The 18179-nt window shown below is 36.9% G+C and overlaps 7 protein-coding genes across 7 annotated transcripts; 5 read left to right on the forward strand and 2 right to left on the reverse strand.

The window, feature by feature from the left end:
- Positions 1-329: 329 nt before the first annotated feature.
- MAK21 (RNA-binding ribosome biosynthesis protein MAK21) lies at positions 330-3047 on the reverse strand (the record flags this gene model as incomplete). The annotated part of the gene is made up of 1 exon (XM_003678101.1): positions 330-3047. The coding sequence occupies one exon, from the start codon at positions 3045-3047 to the stop codon at positions 330-332; it is 2718 nt and encodes a 905-aa protein (XP_003678149.1).
- A 1112-nt stretch (positions 3048-4159) lies between these two features.
- Positions 4160-8101, forward strand: SPT7 (SAGA histone acetyltransferase complex subunit SPT7; the record flags this gene model as incomplete). Its single annotated transcript, XM_003678102.1, has 1 exon — positions 4160-8101. One exon carries the CDS (start codon positions 4160-4162, stop codon positions 8099-8101), a length of 3942 nt encoding a protein of 1313 aa, XP_003678150.1.
- Positions 8102-8374: 273 nt separating this feature from the next.
- On the forward strand, positions 8375-8965 carry EMC10 (Emc10p; the record flags this gene model as incomplete). The annotated part of the gene is made up of 1 exon (XM_003678103.1): positions 8375-8965. The coding sequence occupies one exon, from the start codon at positions 8375-8377 to the stop codon at positions 8963-8965; it is 591 nt and encodes a 196-aa protein (XP_003678151.1).
- A 447-nt stretch (positions 8966-9412) lies between these two features.
- Positions 9413-11689, forward strand: SEC18 (AAA family ATPase SEC18; the record flags this gene model as incomplete). The annotated part of the gene is made up of 1 exon (XM_003678104.1): positions 9413-11689. One exon carries the CDS (start codon positions 9413-9415, stop codon positions 11687-11689), a length of 2277 nt encoding a protein of 758 aa, XP_003678152.1.
- Positions 11690-11945: 256 nt separating this feature from the next.
- RPG1 (translation initiation factor eIF3 core subunit a) lies at positions 11946-14951 on the forward strand (the record flags this gene model as incomplete). Its single annotated transcript, XM_003678105.1, has 1 exon — positions 11946-14951. One exon carries the CDS (start codon positions 11946-11948, stop codon positions 14949-14951), a length of 3006 nt encoding a protein of 1001 aa, XP_003678153.1.
- A 328-nt stretch (positions 14952-15279) lies between these two features.
- Positions 15280-16536, reverse strand: ECM33 (Ecm33p; the record flags this gene model as incomplete). The annotated part of the gene is made up of 1 exon (XM_003678106.1): positions 15280-16536. One exon carries the CDS (start codon positions 16534-16536, stop codon positions 15280-15282), a length of 1257 nt encoding a protein of 418 aa, XP_003678154.1.
- Positions 16537-17262: 726 nt separating this feature from the next.
- On the forward strand, positions 17263-18039 carry NCAS0I01430 (uncharacterized protein; the record flags this gene model as incomplete). The annotated part of the gene is made up of 1 exon (XM_003678107.1): positions 17263-18039. One exon carries the CDS (start codon positions 17263-17265, stop codon positions 18037-18039), a length of 777 nt encoding a protein of 258 aa, XP_003678155.1.
- Positions 18040-18179: the final 140 nt, after the last annotated feature.

Consider the following 18179-nt stretch of genomic DNA (forward strand, 5'->3'; position numbering starts at 1 on the left):
GTTCCCAGATGGAAAGGAGATACGTCACCAAATTTTGCGTTATGTTGCTGGACTCTATGTGGAATACAGAAGTGTCAAGGAACAGTAACCCGAAAAATATTCTTCCTCGAGGCTTGTTTCAGATACGTTTCGAATTTTTCAAACTTTCTTTTCGGCACGATGGTCAGCGCTTCGGGACGTTTTTGCCCGGATGATTACTTAAGATTGGCACTGCGTCATCTATTTTTATCAGACGCGTCCATTGTGCGTTCAGGGAACGCTTTATATTTAGATATCGTGTATTGGGTGGTTGTGTTATATATGGTACAAAGTGCTGTATGTGGCCCTGTCTACTCGGAATCGGATTCCAGGTATTGCGCATACTCGTCTGCAGAGGCAAACACGGGCAGGCTGTTTTTCTTGGACTTCTTTTGTTTCTTGCCGGTGTCCTCTTCTTCCTCTTCTTCAACTTCTGCGTCCGACGAAACCTCACTGAAGGAACGTTTACCGGAATCACTTGCGTCTTGTTCAGCTTCCTCATCCGCGAAACTGTAGAATACATCTCCATCGAGGTCACTTTCACTGGCTTCTTCATCGGCGGACTCTCCAAGTGCCTTTTCAAGCTCCGCCTTAGCTTCAGCTTCCTCGGCTTCTTCTTCTGCATCTTCTCCTTCACTACTACTCATTGAAGAGAAATCTTCATCATCTAGATTTAATTCTCCATCATCACTATCATCTTCCACATCAGGTCTGGATTTAACTAAGGCATCCCAAATTTCATCTTCGTCCATTTCCTCATCGCTATCAAATCCATGAACATCCTTCTCATCTTGCTTACCCTTCTTAATGGCATTCTTCTTATTGGCAAAATACTGGTAAAAGAATTTATCCTCAGGTTTAATCTCATCCACTTTCATATCCAACCAATTCTCAGTGTTCACCGGAGTTTGATCCAAGATAACATCAGATGCCTTCACCAACACAGTCTTGTCAATTTGAGACCCACCAAACAAAGGTTGCATAATAGATGTACCTCTGGTCACACTCTTCTGTTTAGCATTTCTATAAACAAATCTGTCCAAGAAATGAGCTAGAGTGAACAACCCTAAATCTGGCTTAACAACATCCGTGGAATCACCTTCAATAAACTTGGAAGCATATGCCTGTACCGTAGGGTGGAAATGTTGGTTAAATTGAATGATTTCCCATAGAGAAGATTTATCAGCATTGGCAAACTTAGGATCACGTTTACGAGCATCATATAATCTCCCTTTCTCATTGGTCTTTTCTTCTCCCTCACCTTCTTCGTTATCTGATTCATAGACATGGTCCAATGGTGTGTTTGTTAATAAATTTTTAATTTGAGGTACGATTTGAACTAATTGAATCAATAAAAATAAGAACCCGGCTACGGTACCAATGTTTAACCAATGGGAACTTACTTGTAAAATTCTCTTCACGAACGCCTCCACACGTTCCACATTCTTGGAATCCTGTTTTAATGACTTATAGAGCAAATTCAAATAAATCCCTTGTTTGGAGGACCCCACCAATCTTGGATCGAACAAACTTTCGTATAGGGTTCTGTAATATCTATCATTGTTTAATTCAGCCTTTACAGTAACTTGATTGATTAGAACCAAAGCTTGGACAGATGTGTTGAAATTGGATGAATGTGTAATCTTGTATAAGGTTTCCAAATGGGTTTCATATACTGATGCTGGTAATTGAGCAAATGGGAAGGAACGATTGATACCAGTTAGTAAAGCACTAAATAATTTGGAATTCTTTTCGTTAAGTACTTCCTCCTCGGTCTTGTCATTCTTAACAGATTTACCACCTTTCTTACCTCTCTTGAAATTCTTCTTCCTCTTAGCTTCATAACCCTTGGCTGAACTCTTTACGGAACTATTCGTGGATTCATCCTTTTCTGTACTTATTAAGAATTTTTCAAATAATGTGAAATAGGTCTTGATTAATTTATTGGCAATGGAATCTTCAGATCTCTTTAAGATGGTTTGGTTCAACGTTATAACTGAATAGTATGTCGTATGGTAATCGGCATTAGGTCTCAATGCAGTATCCACAATGGAATCAATGACAATGGACTTCATATTTGGATGTGCTTGTTCCAATTTTAATAGTAAGAATGATGCCTTAGAAGACACTTTGGAATCAATGTCACCTAACTTATTAACACCAAGTCTTAATAGATTAAATTCTTGTTCTGGTTGCTTTGTCAATAGGTCAAATATATGTGTCAATGTGGTAGATCTAACATGAATAATTGGATCATGAGATAATTTCTCTAAAGTTTCTAAAATTTGAAAGAATAATTTCTTTAAGTAATCTTCAAAATAGAAAACGGCCAAAGTGTTCTTATTCAACATCATCGATAAACCAGGTTGGTTTTTGAAATATCTTAATTTCCTATTGGGTGGTAACATCCCATTCAAAAATAAATCCTTTAATGCATTTAAACTTTGTAATTGGGAATTTCTAGACTTCTTATTACAATAAGATAATAGAGTGTCCAAAGATTTCGTATTATGTAATGGAGAATCTTGAATTAAAAGGGTTAACGCGGAGATTTTATCATTCAATGTACCATCTGATAAGATTTGAGACATAAACTTTCTTTGGGATGAATCCTTGGTAAATTCTTCATAATAGGTTTGATTATCCATTTCTAAAGTTTGTTTACCCCTTTCAAAAAGTGTGCTGATTTGTTCCTTGGATATTTCACTTTCACCATTTTTTACATTTTCTTTTACTTGTGGATCCAGAGGAATGTTATACCAAGGTACATCAAAGGGCAATATAGTCTTATCTGAGGTTAGAAGATGGGTTTGGGTAATTAATCCGCTGTCTTTCTTTTTTTGTTCCTTTGGTTCTTTTGGTTCGTGTTCTTCTTCCTTTTCTTCGTCGGAGTCGTTGTCTGAGTCTGAACTAAGTTTTTCAACTACATCAGCTTCTTCAGATTGTTTTCCCTCTTCCTCTACAGAAGGTTCATCTTCAACGTCAGAGGCAACATCCACAGTGGTTTTTTCCAATCCAATGGTCTTCATGAAATCTTGTAAGTCTCCAGAAAATTTATCATCTTTTCCCTCACCTTCTTCACCAAACTCTTGTTCACTGGCATCTTCATCATCATTCAAATCCTTGACCAGTTCTAAATCTTTCTCACTAGCTCCTAAAGCTAATGCTTCACGGCGTAGAACTTCATCATCCTCGTTATTATTATTGGTTTTTTTTCCACTGGTTTAACGTTGTTAGTTTCTTCATTCTTTGACTTTTTTTGCTTCTTCTTGATATTTTTCTTGTTTGAATCAGAAAGCTTGGAAGAAATCTTATTTCTCAATGAAGATAAATCCAATTTATTTCCCTCCATTGTAGTAATGAGCTATGTAATGCCTTGGATAGTCGTCGTTTCGTTTGTATGTGCTTAATCTCGATGCTCATCAAGATTTATTTTTCTATCTCATCGCTAATAGAAAATTTTTCAAAAAAATAATGATGTTACCCGGGTTGGGTTTTTGTCAATATGGGCGACACAATTCAATGTCATACATAATACGGGGTCGTTTTCTTTTCAATAATGTGTGTTCACACCTGTTTTTATTTCTCTAGCATTCCCACCTGACATTTTCCCAAATTGGGGAAAGAAAGTTTGAAATGGCCATCAAACGATGGCTAAAATGTCAGAGAAAAAAAAGTACTCGGAAAAGGAAAATAATACCAGTTTTGAAGACAAACAGGTGACTAGATTACAACTCTTTCTTGTAAAATATAATACATTAGGTTTTTAGCTGGAAGTCGAATTCCTGATAGTCCGACATTTTAAGTTCAGTCCATCTTTAATTTCGCATCGATATAAAGTCTTTTCCTGTGTTTTTAAAGGGTATTTTCTTCCAAATATATTTATTTTTAAGATAACATATATAGTTCCTTTGTCTCATATTTTCTCCATACTTTGCCCATATGCACAACTTGGGCATAATTTGAAAAACCATGTATTGTAAAATACTTGATTTACTTGACGTGCCGAGTGAAATTTCAATATTGTCAATAAAAGGTCGATTACGAAAATTTCAATTAGTACGTACCAACTTTACATAAACTACCAGCCAAACAAGGTAATATAACGAGAAGGGAGGTTATCTGACGACCCAAAGGAAGAATGAATTCACAACTTATCCCCGTTCTGAATTACCAGCAGACAAACCCTACGAAGCTATTGAGTTTGACTGAGAAACTCTTCCATGACAATGTGTTCGAATTATATTTGACTCCGCAACAATTGATAGTCTTGGAGTATTTGATCTCGTTGAAAGATCAGGAAATGAAACTCAAAGTTTGGAATGAGTTGTTAAATGGTAATATGTGTTTGAAAATGGAAATTGTTTCCATTGCTAATGAAGATAAGAATGAAGACAACGATGCCGATGAATCTGCCCTGGGGGACAAATCTGACGATAACGTTGACGTTGAGGCGGATGAAGATGGGAATGATGACAAAGCCAATGAGGATGAGTTATCACAGTTGGATTTAGATGATTTAAAACAGCATATTAGTGGACCTAACTTTGTTGGAAATTTGTCTCTAAAGTTAAGATACGTTCTTTGGAAATGTGCCATTGATGCCGCATATAACGACACTGAAAGTCTGGGAGTGGATGATGACAAGGATCCATTAGCATATGTGCTTTTAGACGAAGATAATGATGATGAAAACGGACCAGATAATACTAAGAATTCGAGTCTAGCTGTAGTTGATTCGTCTTCAGAATTGCAGAATAGCAAAGGTCTTCCTATGCAAGAAGCTGTACATGATGAAGATGATAATTATGATATGAACGACGATGATGATTATGATTCAGATATAACTTCCAATTCAATTACCAATAATAATAATAATAATAGTTCAGCTGATACGAATCCTGTTATATTGGAAGTCAACGAAAACAATAAATTGGTCTTGACCATGCAAATATCAAAAGTTACCTTATTAAATCTTCGAACAAATGACGTTGAAAAAATGATGGGAAATTGGGATCAGATTTATCATAATTTTGAAAATGATAAAGAAACCATGCTTAAACGACTGAAATTAAAGGAGAATGACGAAATGGTAGAAAGTTCTGAAAAGAAAAGACGCCATAGTGCCAGTTCCATTGATGAGGATGAAAGTACCACAACTAAGGATGAAATTAACTCGGATTCAAAGAATGAACCAACAGGTGATGATCCTGATCATGCTAAGAAGAAAAGCAAATTCATTGATAATAAGAGACCAAAACAGGAAAAGGTCTCCCTGCCGGTAAATCTAGGTATTGCAAACCTATCTCTAAAACATTTGTTATCAACTATACAGGAAAATAAATCGAAATTGAACATGACAGACTATGAACTAAGACATCTTATTGTCGACGTTCGGAAAAATAGATCAAAATGGACATCAGACGAGAGAATAGGTCAAGAGGAACTTTATGAAGCATGCGAAAAAGTTGTCCTAGAATTAAGAAATTACACAGAACATTCAACCCCGTTCCTTAATAAAGTTAGTAAGAGGGAAGCACCCAACTATCATCAAATCATTAAGAAATCTATGGATCTTAACACAGTATTGAAAAAATTGAAAACGTTCCAATATCAATCTAAGCAAGAATTTGTGGACGATATTATGCTTATATGGAAGAACTGTTTAACATATAATTCAGATCCAACTCACTTCCTAAGAGCCCATGCTATTGCAATGCAAAAAAAATCGCTACAATTAATACCAATGATTCCTGATATTACTATTCGAAACCGTGCGGATATTGAAAAAGAAATGGAAGGAGATGATAAAGATAAAGACGGTGATGAAGAAGATGAAGATGAGGAAGTGGCCGGATCAGGAAGGAAAGGTTTGAATATGGGTGCTCACATGCCAGCAAGTGGATCCACTGATGAAACTGCTGGTAAAGAACCTATTGTCGAAGAATTAAAACCAACATCAGATTTTCAAAAGGAACCACTAGTTAAGAAGGAATCAACTGACGCAACCGTGGAGGAAGGTGTGACTGTTCCCCTCTCCAATAAAGTATATGGTCAAAGTTCTAAAGATGAAGAGGGAAAGGAAGTTGCACAAGAGGAAGAAGAAATTGAGGAAGAAAAAGATCAAGCAAAACAGAATAAAGAGGAGTTTGATACCAAAGAGGAGGAGGTAGCTAAGGAGGAGGAAGAAGAGGAGGAGGAGGAGGAGGAGGAAGAGGAGCCCACTTCTCCTGCCTTTGTGGTAGAAAGAGATGACGACAGAGATGATATAGAACTTTCGGTATGGAAATCTCTAACAGCAAAGCTACGTGCAGATATATGTTTGAAAAGATCCGAATATTTTAAAAATAATGAATTGAGTAAAGATTCAGAAGCATTTTTAAAGGATCCTCAAAAGATGAAAACTTTCCACAATTTATTAGTTGAATACATTGATCAACGAAATGCCGAGTTATATAGGCAGAAAATGGAAGAAGATTCGATGATGAAAAACGGTTTTAGTGCCACTGTTAAACAAGAGGATGCGGAGGAAGAGGAAGCTCAACCACCAAATTCTGACTTAATTGACAATAAAACCCTTTTGAACAAGAACCTTAATGATTTTGAACTTGATAATGCTTCATTTTTACAAGAGTATGATGTTAACAACTCTATTCCAGAACTAAAGTACGGAGGTGTCGCTAAGGATATTGTTGATAGACAAGAGAATGCCACGGTTAGGGTGCTTCTTGAATTGGAGAATCAAAAGCCCAGCGCCTTATTAACCAATAGAACGAAGGGATACACTCCGAAGTTAAATAAGAATATTTCTTTGATTCAAGAAATTAGACACATATGTCACAAGATATCGTTAATTCGATTGTTACAAAACCCAGCGTTCCTTCAAAATTCAAAAAATGCAAACAACCCTAACTCTTTCCTTAATTCACATCAATATAAATATTCCTCCATTGATGACTCAATTGATTTGGATCCTATATCTCAGCTGCCGACACATGACTACAGGAGTAATAAAAAAGTAATGTGGGAAGCCTTGTATAAGAATGTCGCAAAAATAGCAATGACGAATGGGTTTGAAAGTACGCAACCATCAGCAGTCAATATGCTCACCGAGATTGCAGGAAATTATATATCGAATCTGATCAAGACAGTTAAGTTGCATAATGAGACAAACTCACTTAATCGAAGCAATGCTAATGAAATATTGCACATGTCCCTTTTGGAAAATGGTATTAATAAACCAGATGATCTTTACACTTACGTTGAATCAGAATTTGAAAAAAAGACAAGAAAACTGACTGACCTTAAGGCTAAATTAGAAAACTTTTTGAAGGATTTATTGAGACCTTCATTACAAGAGTTGTCTGAACGGAATTTCGAAGATGAAAGTCAAAGTTTCTTAACTGGTGATTTTGCAAATGAACTTACAGGTGAGGATTTCTTCGGTTTCAAGGAACTTGGTTTAGAGAAAGAATTTGGGGTTTTAAGTTCTTCGGTACCATTGCAATTACTGACTTCTCAGTTTCAAGCTACGGGTGATGTCGCAAAAGTCCAAGAAAAAAAGATTCAATCAGAGGAAGTGGATGGTGTCGTTTATTCAAAGGTCACTAATGAAAGTATAAACAACATGAGGTCGTGGAGTACCCTCTTGCCACTTTTAGAAAAGGCACAGGAACGTTCCAGAAATTACACCTCCAAGACAAACAAGGGAGCAGCTAGTGATACAAACGTGATGGAAGAAACTGATAGTTCTAAATCGTACACTTTGTTGGAAGATGATGAAATGGTATTCAAGCAAAAAACTGGTAATAAAATAAGATTACCACCTACAGGGAAAATCAGTACCGCATACAAGAAAAAACCATTAGATGGCGCATTTATAGTACCTGAGGAGGAACCCAAAGAGGCTACGCCAAAGAGTGAACCAATCTCTACTCAAGAACAAGGAACTTTAACGAATAATAACTCAGAAATTTTGCAAAATTCTTTAATTTTTGGTACTCCTTTGGAGAATAATTTTGGTTTGGAAGATGACCTTGGAAACATGGAAAATACCGGCTCATTCAATCTAAGTTTACGTTGATTAGATAGGCAGGACTTTTTAATTGATAGTTAGATACTTTTTAGAACTCAACACCAATGATATAATACCTTATATTCTTACTAACTTCTATTAATTTTCATATCAGTTATTGTGTTTCATAGGTATGCTAGCTTATTCATTTCTTAATTTTCTTTACAGATAAAATATGATCGTTTTGAAAAATACTGATAATGCGCATTTTAAGGACTCGTAGGTCGACTTCGTTATAACTTCTGGCTATCGTTAAAGAACACCACAAGTTAGTTTCTCGACATGAACTATCTCTGTTTCCTATTATTTTTCTCCTCTGCATTGGGTTTGAAGGTGTCACTTTTTATGGATGATCTTTCAAGTAATAGAAAAGAGCTGCTCTTAGGTTCCTTTGATATAGACGTACCATCTAAAGCTATTACTTCAAAGGCATTCTTAGAAGAAGTTACATTTGATGCTGGATCATATTGCATAGGAGCAAAGATAGAGGATGATGAAACACAAACTGAAGTGCCTTGTTTCTCCTATCTAGAACTGGAAGCACCATTACACCATGACATAATAGTAGATATCTATGATGAAGAACTTTACAAGTTAACTTTCAGTTATAATGAGCATCATTTGGGCATTATTCCAATTATTAGAGAAGTTACGACGGGACCTACTGCCCCAGCCATAAAATTGAAAAAGGTAACCAAAACGTATGCTGATAAAAAGGTTAACCGAGATGAAGGAACAGCCCAATTCGCAGAGGATGACGAAATCGTTGAGAAAACATGGATACAAAAGAATTGGAAAATGCTAGTGATTGGTTTGGTGTTGTACAATCTGATTGTCAACAGACCAGGTGGTGGTGATAAAAAGGAGGAATGAGTAGATATTGAAAAAATTGATTTGGAAACTCCTAGTTACAGTAGGGCTGTTAACAAATATAATATACCTATATACGCTTCTTCAAAATTTATAGAAATATGTATAAGTTTATTCTCTATGTTTTCCTTTCAACTAACAGTATTTATGCCGATGTTAATTTCAAAAATATGAAATTTCACACCACTCTGATAAAAGATTACAGCTTTGCGACAAGATTTGAATTGTTATTTAGTATTCTAGTGGTGATTATCCGTTTGTATACTAACTTATTAGGTGCCATCATCCATCCTGTGGATAATCGTTTTATACGCTGAGACGCTTTCTCGTGCCAGGCTTTTAAGACTATAATTATCATTGAAAAAGATACATTACCATCAGGTAACCTCGATCCATTGAGGTTGAGAAGAGAGTCTAAGAATTTAAAGCCCCTTACCAAGTTCAACGGACATGTTTAAACTACCAGCATTTAGCAAAACAGGTGGCCACCGTGTTGCACCAGATATGAGCAACGTGGACCCAAGTCCTCGTCATTTACAAGTCACCAACTGTCCTAATAACTCATATGCATTGGCCAATGTGGCAGCTGTCTCCCCAAAGGATTTCCCTGACAATATCTATATCCTTGTGGACAATCTCTTTGTTTTTACTACAAAGCAGGCAAATGAAGTACCACCTGGTACCATTGGTTTCAACGGGAATCAACGTACATGGGGTGGATGGTCTTTAAACCAGGAAGTGCAAGTTAGAGCATTCGATCTATTTAAGTATTCAGGGAAACAATCATATTTAGGGACTTTAGATCTCGAGATTTCCTTCAGATCAAGAGGTAAAGCTGTCAACACACCATTTGATCAAGATGAATTAGCCTCACATTTCGTTAAATGTTTTGAATCACAAATTTTCTCACCAACTCAGTATTTAATCATGGATTTTAAAGGATTCTTTTTTGATTTGAAGGTAAGAAATGTTCAAGCTATTGATTTGGGTGACGTTGAACCAAGTAACTCAGTGTCTACTGGTATCGAAGTCAAAGGTATTTTAACCAACAAAACACAGATTAACTTTTTCAAAGGTAGAGATGGACTTGTTAATTTAAAGTCATCCAATTCCTTGAGGCCTAGATCTGACGCCGTTATCAGATCAGATTTCAAATTTGAAGACTTAGGTGTCGGTGGGTTAGATAAAGAATTTACCAAGATTTTTAGAAGGGCATTCGCAAGTAGAATTTTTCCACCTGCTGTTATTGAAAAATTGGGTATCTCTCATGTTAAGGGTTTGCTTTTGTTCGGTCCTCCAGGTACCGGTAAGACTTTGATTGCCAGGAAGATTGGTACCATGTTAAATGCGAGAGAACCAAAGATTGTTAATGGTCCCGAAATATTAAGTAAATATGTGGGTTCTTCAGAAGAAAATATTCGTAATCTATTCAAAGATGCAGAAGCCGAATATAAAGCAAAAGGGGAGGATTCGTCTTTACATATTATTATTTTCGATGAGTTGGATTCTGTGTTTAAGCAAAGAGGTTCAAGAGGTGATGGTACTGGTGTTGGAGATAACGTTGTTAATCAATTATTAGCCAAAATGGATGGTGTCGATCAATTAAATAATATCTTAGTTATTGGTATGACCAATCGTAAGGATCTGATCGATAGTGCGTTATTACGTCCTGGTAGATTTGAAGTCCAGGTGGAAATTCATTTACCAGATGAAAAGGGTAGATTGCAGATTTTTGAAATCCAAACCAAAAAAATGAGAGAAAATAATATGATGGATAAGGATGTCGATCTGGCTGAATTAGCTGCACTTTCAAAGAATTTTTCAGGTGCTGAAATTGAAGGTTTAGTGAAAAGTGCCAGTTCCTTTGCAATTAATAAGACTGTCAATATTGGGCAAGGTGCAACTAAGCTAAATACAAAAGATATTACTAAATTGAGAGTGACGAGAGAGGATTTTATGAATGCTTTGTCAGAAGTTACACCAGCATTTGGTATCAATGAAGAGGACTTAAAGACATGTGTGGAAGGAGGTATGATTATTTACTCGGATCGTGTTAACAGTATTCTAAAGAATGGTGCACGTTACGTTCGTCAAGTTCGTGAAAGTGACAAGTCAAGATTAGTTTCTCTATTGATACATGGCCCACCGGGCTCCGGTAAAACTGCATTGGCAGCAGCAATTGCGTTGAAATCACAATTTCCATTTATTAGATTGATTTCTCCAAATGAACTTTCAGGGATGTCAGAGAATGCTAAAATTGCATATATTGACAGCACCTTTAGGGACTCTTATAAGTCACCATTGAACATTCTGGTAATAGATTCACTGGAAACCTTAGTAGATTGGGTTCCGATTGGTCCAAGATTTTCTAATAACATTTTACAGGTACTTAAAGTAGCTTTAAAGAGGAAGCCACCGCAAGACCGTCGTTTATTAATTATGACGACAACTTCAGCCTACTCAGTGCTTCAACAAATGGACATATTGAGTTGTTTTGACAATGAAATAGCAGTTCCAAATATGAGTAGTATCGACGAGTTTAATAACGTAATGATGGATTCCAAATTTTTGAATGATGCCGATAGGGTTAAGGTTATTAATGAATTGGCACAAATCAGTCCCAAATTCAATGTTGGCATTAAGAAGGCACTTACGAATATTGAAACTGCAAGACATGATGACGATCCTGTAAGTGAAATTGTGGAACTAATGGCTCAATCCGTTTAAAGACGAACACATCTATAAATATATTTTAGATACTTATAAAGCAATATTTTAGACTATTCTAAACTTTATCGTTTATGAATATTCCCATAAATGTGTTCCGAAATAATTTTTCACTATGCGGGTAATGAGAACAATTGCTGAAAAATTTTCCGAGAACGTTGTATTGACAGGTAGTGCAAGAAGATGATAATCAGTCTTATATCTACCTTCTAATATTATCCAATTAAGGACCTTGAACTAAGACGAGTATTCAAAAATGGCTCCACCAGTTTTACGTCCAGAGAACGCTATCAAAAGAGCCGAGGAGCTTATCTCAGTTGGTGAAGAACAAGCTGGTTTACAGTCCCTTTATGACTTTATCACTGCCAGAAGAATCCGTTGGGCATCCCCAGATGTTGTTGAACCAGTTGTCTTTAAGTTCTTAGAATTAGGTGTGGAATTAAAGAAGGGTAGATTAATTAAAGATGGTTTACATCAATACAAGAAACTTATCCAAGGTACTCCAGAAGGTTTGGTATCCGTTGGTGCAGTTGCACGTAAATACATTGATGTTGTAGAAACAAAGATGGCGGATGAACAATCAAAAGAAGATCAAAGAAATGAAGTTGATGATGATCTAGAAGGTGGTGTCACTCCAGAAAATCTTTTAATTTCCGCCCTTGAAGAAGATCAATCAGTTGGTGGGTTCAATGATGAAGCTATTACTTCCTGGACTAAATTCACATGGGAAGCATACCGTTCTGTCTTGGATTTATTGAGAAATAATTCCCATTTGGAAATTACTTATTCTGGTGTCGTTAATAGAACCATGCAATTCTGTTTGAAACATAACCGTAAGAATGAATTTAAGAGATTAGCTGAAATGTTACGTCAACATTTGGATGCTGCTAATTATCAACAAAGTAAGCATGGTGGTAATATTATTGACTTGAGTGACAATGCTACCTTACAACGTTACTTGGATCAACGTTTCCTACAAGTTACAGTTTCTGTTAAATTAGGTTTATGGCATGAGGCCTTTAGATCCATTGAAGATGTTTACCATTTATCCAAGATGTCTAAGAAGGCTCCAAAGAAGTCCGTCTTGGCTAATTACTATGAAAATATGGTTAAAGTATTTTTTGTCTCTGGTGATCAATTATTGCACACTACTGCCTGGAATAAGTTTTATGAAATTTATTCCACTAACCCAAATGCCACTGAAGAACAGTTCAAGACTTATGCTTCTACCATTCTTTTATCAGCTTTGGCTATCAAGTTGGATGATGTTCCAGCTGTCGGGTATGACTCTCAACAACGTTTATATCGTTTACTAGATCTAGAATCCAAGCCATCAAGAAAAGCTCTTATCCAAGATATTTTAGATAGTGACATGTTTTCCAAAGTTGATGAAGACGTTAAGAAGTTATACGAACTTATTGAAGTCAACTATAACGCTGATACCATCAAGTCTGAATTATCCACTTTACTACCTCAATTACAATCCAAGCCATATTTTTCTCAATATGCTGAACAATTAAGAGACGTTATTGTGAGAAAATTATTTGTTAGTGCTTCAACCAAATACGAAAATGTGAAGATTGAAGAATTATTCCAATTAGTTTCTTTACCAGCTCCATTCGATCAATCCTATTGGGATATTGAAAGAGCTTTGTTGCAAGCTGCTGTGGAAGATTACGTTTCTTTTTCTATTGACCACGTTTCTGATAGTGTTACATTTGTTAAGGATCCAATGGCTGTCTTCACAGTTGCTGAACCAGTTGCTGTTGAGGAGGATGAAGAAGCTGAAGAAGAAGCTACCGGTGAAGAACAAGAACAAGAAGATGAAGAGGTTAAAGAAGTTGTTAATGAGGATGAAGGTGCCGAACCTGAACCAATTGTTACTCGTAACCGTTACATTCGTAACAGATTATCTGAATTGTCCAAGTTATTACATGAAGTTGATTCATTCAATGAAGGTAGTTATATGGAGAAGGTTAAATTAGCTCGTGAGAATTTGATTCAACAAACTAAGGAAACCATTGACAATGCAAAGAGAATTGCTGATGAACGTGCTCAAAAATACAAGGAACAAAAGCAAAAATACATGGAAAATGCAGCTGTCAACGCCGAAGAAGATGCTGAATTAAGAAACCAACGTATCTTAGAAGAAAAGGCCGCTTTGGACGCTAAATTAGAGGAAGATGCTCAACGTCGTTTAATTGCTAAGAAGAAGCGTGAATTAGAAGCTTTGAAAGAAGCTGAAAAGAAGAAATTTATTGATGAAGCCAATGAAAAGGGTCATATTACTATTGATTCTAATGAAGTTAAGGATTTGGAACTAGCTGATTTGAAGAAGGTTGTTGTGAATCTCTTGTCTAAGGATAAGAATGACTTAGATGCCCGTATGAACTTTGCTCTTAAGAAACTAGATCATACTGAAAGAGCTTTGAGAAAGACTGAATTGCCATTATTACAAAAAGAAGCTGATACTTTGAAAGAAGCTGATCTTGTTAAATATGAGGCAATGAAGGCCAAGATTGTCAATGCTGCTAAGGCTGAACATGATGCCAAGATGGAAGATCACGAACGTCTTGCTAATGTTTATTCTGATTATAAGAGTTTAAGAGACCGTTTGTTGTCTGCACATGATTCAGAAATGGCTGATATCCGTAAGGAAAAGAAAGAAGCTTTGAAAGCTGCAAAGAAGGCTAGAATCGAAGAAGTTCGCAAACAACGTTACGAAGAAGCTGTTGCCAAGCAAAAGGAAGATGTTGAAAGAGCTGAAAGAGAAAAGCGTGCTGCTGCTCAAGATGAAATTATGCGTAAGCAAAGAGAAGTGGAAGCTGCTCTAGAAAAGAAGGATGCTAAGACTGCTATTACTCCAGCTGCTCCAGTTGCAGGAGGTAGCAAACCAATGACGTTTGCAGAAAAGATGAGAGCTAAGAAGGCTGCTGCCGCCGCTGCAGGTAACGCACCATCACCATCCCCTGCCGCTGCTTCCCCATCTCCAGCTCCAGCTCCAGTTGCAACCCCAGCTGCTGCTGTATCATCCCCATCTCCACAAGCGGTTCGAGTCCCAGTTCAAAAGTCACAAGCTGATTTAGATGAAATTGCACGTAAGCAAAGAGAGAGAGAAGAAGAAATTGAAAGAAGATTGGCTGGTAATCAAACCAAGGCACCTGAACCAGCTCCAGCTGCTACTCCAGCTGCTGAAGCTAAGCCAAGTGGGAAATTGTCATTTGCTGAAAAGATGAGAGCTAAGAGAAATGCTCAAAAATAGATGATTTTATTAAATTAGTATCATTTCTGTAAATTAATTATGTTAATATTATTAATGCGTTAATAGCAAGAAAAGTATTGTTATTCGTTAAACTTGACAATGGATTTTTATATTGAATTACATAGACTATAAATAAAACAAAGTGAGAGAAAAATATAGAATGGACTAAGCGTTAGTTCGTTGGGGTAGGGGTATCATAATGACGAAACAAAGGTGAAATAAATGTAACAAAGGTGATAATAACCTTTGTTAAGAAATAAAGGATCTATTAAAGGAGGAAGAAATTTTAAATTGTAAATGAATATGAGGACAAAGACAAAATCTAGACTCATAACATAGCTAGAAGAACAGCACCAATAGCACCCATGAAAGTAGAAACAGGGGCTAATTGAGCAACAGCAGCACCCTTAGACTTGGAAGAAGTGGAGGAAGTAGATTCAGAACTGGAGGTTGCTGAAGAACCAGAGGAGGTCTTAGAAGAGCCTGAACCGGAAGTGGAAGATAACTTGATTGAAGTGGAAGTGGCACCGTTCTTACAGATGAAGGTACCTTGAATGTTACCCTTTGATGCCAACTTCTTAAATGGAGTACATGAAAAGTTAGAAGATGAAGATTCGAAATCAGCACCACCCTTGACAGACTTCAATGAGGACAAATCAAGGGCAGAGTAGTTACCAGTAACAATAATGGCACCACCGACGGTTTCTAGCTTACTGAATCCGTTAATGTTAGATAGAGCAGTGTTGTTAGCAACGACGAACCCACCACCAATTTTAGTCAAGTTACCAGCCTTCAAAGAGGTTAATTCATCGTTAGAGACAACAGTGAAAGTTTCACCAACTTGAGTCAACTTAGATAAATCTAGGGAGGTCAAAGAGTTGTTGAAGAACCCGATAGATGCGTTAACAGCTTGTAGTTTAGCGAAAGAAGCCTTTTTAACGTCTCTCAAAGTAATATTGTTAGCCCAAACTAATTGATCGAATGTGACATTGGTGGCTTGACCGTTGTAAGAAAATTGTAGAGAGTCGGAGACGGATTGTAAAGCGGATTTGAAAGTAGTTAGGTAGTTGTTGTTGTTAATGTTGAAGACTTGACAGTTAGTCAAAGTGGAGAAACCATCAACACTTTCCAAAGAAGTATCTGTGATTAAGACTTGGTTAGCACTTTCTAACTCAGAAGAAAAGGTTTCGATACCTGGTAAAGTAATCAAACTGATAGAGTCAACCTTGGTTAGAGAGCCGAAAGAAGCGGTAGCTAAGACAGTCAATTGTTGAAGAGTTAAAGCACCGGTAATGGTCTTAACAGAGTCAGCAGAGAAAGTAGATAGCAAAGTGGCGTTGTTGATGATCAAAGACCCATCGATTTCTTCAACGTTAGCCAAGGCAGCAGAACCTAGATCACCAGTGATGGTCAAGTTACCGACTAAAGTTTGACAGCCAGCGTACTTGTCTAGATCGGATTGAGCAGTGGCCGTGGCACTGGAACCCAAACTACATGATGATGGAATAGAAGAGTGGGTGGAGTTAGCAGCTAAAGTAGTAGCTGCCATCAAAGTGGCGATAGCCAAACCAGATTTGAATTGCATTTTTGCTTGTTTATTAAATTGTTGATTGGTGATGCTATTGGATAACAAAGAGACAAAATAGACTTTGGAGGTTAATTAAACTGGATAGTGTTAGCGAGAGACTGAATAATTTATCTGAAGACCTGGGATATTGACTAAGAAGATATAAAAAAATAACAAAGGTAACAAAGCGGTATAATGGGGGGATAAAATGCCAGAGTGTATATATATACAAGCCTCCAAGGTACGCCAGTCTGTTGAAGAGCTCACCCAGAAAGGAAACGTATACAACGGTCCTCGAGAATAAAAACAAACACACCGACACGAAACTTTCTCGAGCTCAGAAAATGCCGCACGGACTACCGGCTCCCAGAGAAAACACCTGACAACACATTTCCTCGAGAGAAAAAGAAACGTTCTAAAAAGGAAAAAAATTTGCTATTGTTACCCAGCATTTACTTTCAGTTTAGGGTTAGATTTAACCTAGGTCTTAATGCAAAGAAGCGGGGTGACAAACGGCATATAAAGAAACAGTTCTCTCCTCTTTCTGCACCACATTATTTATCTGGTCGACTATCGTATATGTCAAATTCTCCACTATTACATTAATTATTTATACTCCTCTGGATGTTGCCGTTTTAGCACAGATATATATATATATATGTATACAGTATAGGAGTCTTCTTGAACCGCAATAACAACATCATACTCCCATACATACAGACAAGCAAACAAACAAACAAATACATGAATATGACACAACACGATTCAGACACCACAGCAAGGTCCGCAGCTAACCTTCTACTAAGACAATACAGAGAACTAACGGACCCCAAACGGGCCATCCCATCTTTCCACATTGAACTCGAAGATGATTCAAACATTTTTACGTGGAATATCGGTGTGATGGTCCTCAACAAGGACTCTATCTATCATGGCGGATACTTCCAATCGCAAATGAAATTCCCCAAGGATTTCCCCTTCTCACCACCACAATTTAAGTTTATTCCACCTATTTATCATCCGAATGTGTATAGAGATGGGAAACTTTGCATATCTATTCTGCATCAAAGCGGGGATGCTATGACTAGTGAACCAGATAATGAAACTTGGTCTCCAGTGCAAAGTGTAGAGAGTGTATTGATCTCTATAGTCTCATTGTTAGAGGATCCAAATGTTTCATCACCAGCAAACGTGGATGCTGCCGTCGAGTATAGGAAAAATTATAATGAATATAAGAAAAAGGTCCTTCAACAAGTGGAAAGATCCAGACAATGTATTCCCAATGGGTTTGTCATGCCTACATCAGACACAGCTGCTTATATTTCGAAGAAGGAGGTGGACGATATAAAAAACATAGAAAATGAAGGCCAAGAGAATAACAGGGACGGCAGTGATAGGATACGGGATGAACAAGCCACTAAAGATATAACAGATGGGTTCTGGAATGATAGTGAAAATGAAGAATATGAGGATGGCGATGAGGTCTCCATGATCTTCGAAGATGATTACGAAGAGGAATAATAGTAGCACCCATGCACTTAAAAAGCATTAAATCATGTCACGTAATACTGACCATAGCATACCAAAATCATTTTATATACCCTATTCTAGTTTCATTTAATTTTATCTAAAATAATAATAATATATTCTGTCACATTTTG

The sequence above is a fragment of the Naumovozyma castellii genome, chromosome 9, assembly GCF_000237345.1.
Source record: "Naumovozyma castellii chromosome 9, complete genome".
In the NCBI taxonomy this organism is placed as follows: Eukaryota; Fungi; Ascomycota; class Saccharomycetes; order Saccharomycetales; family Saccharomycetaceae; genus Naumovozyma; species Naumovozyma castellii.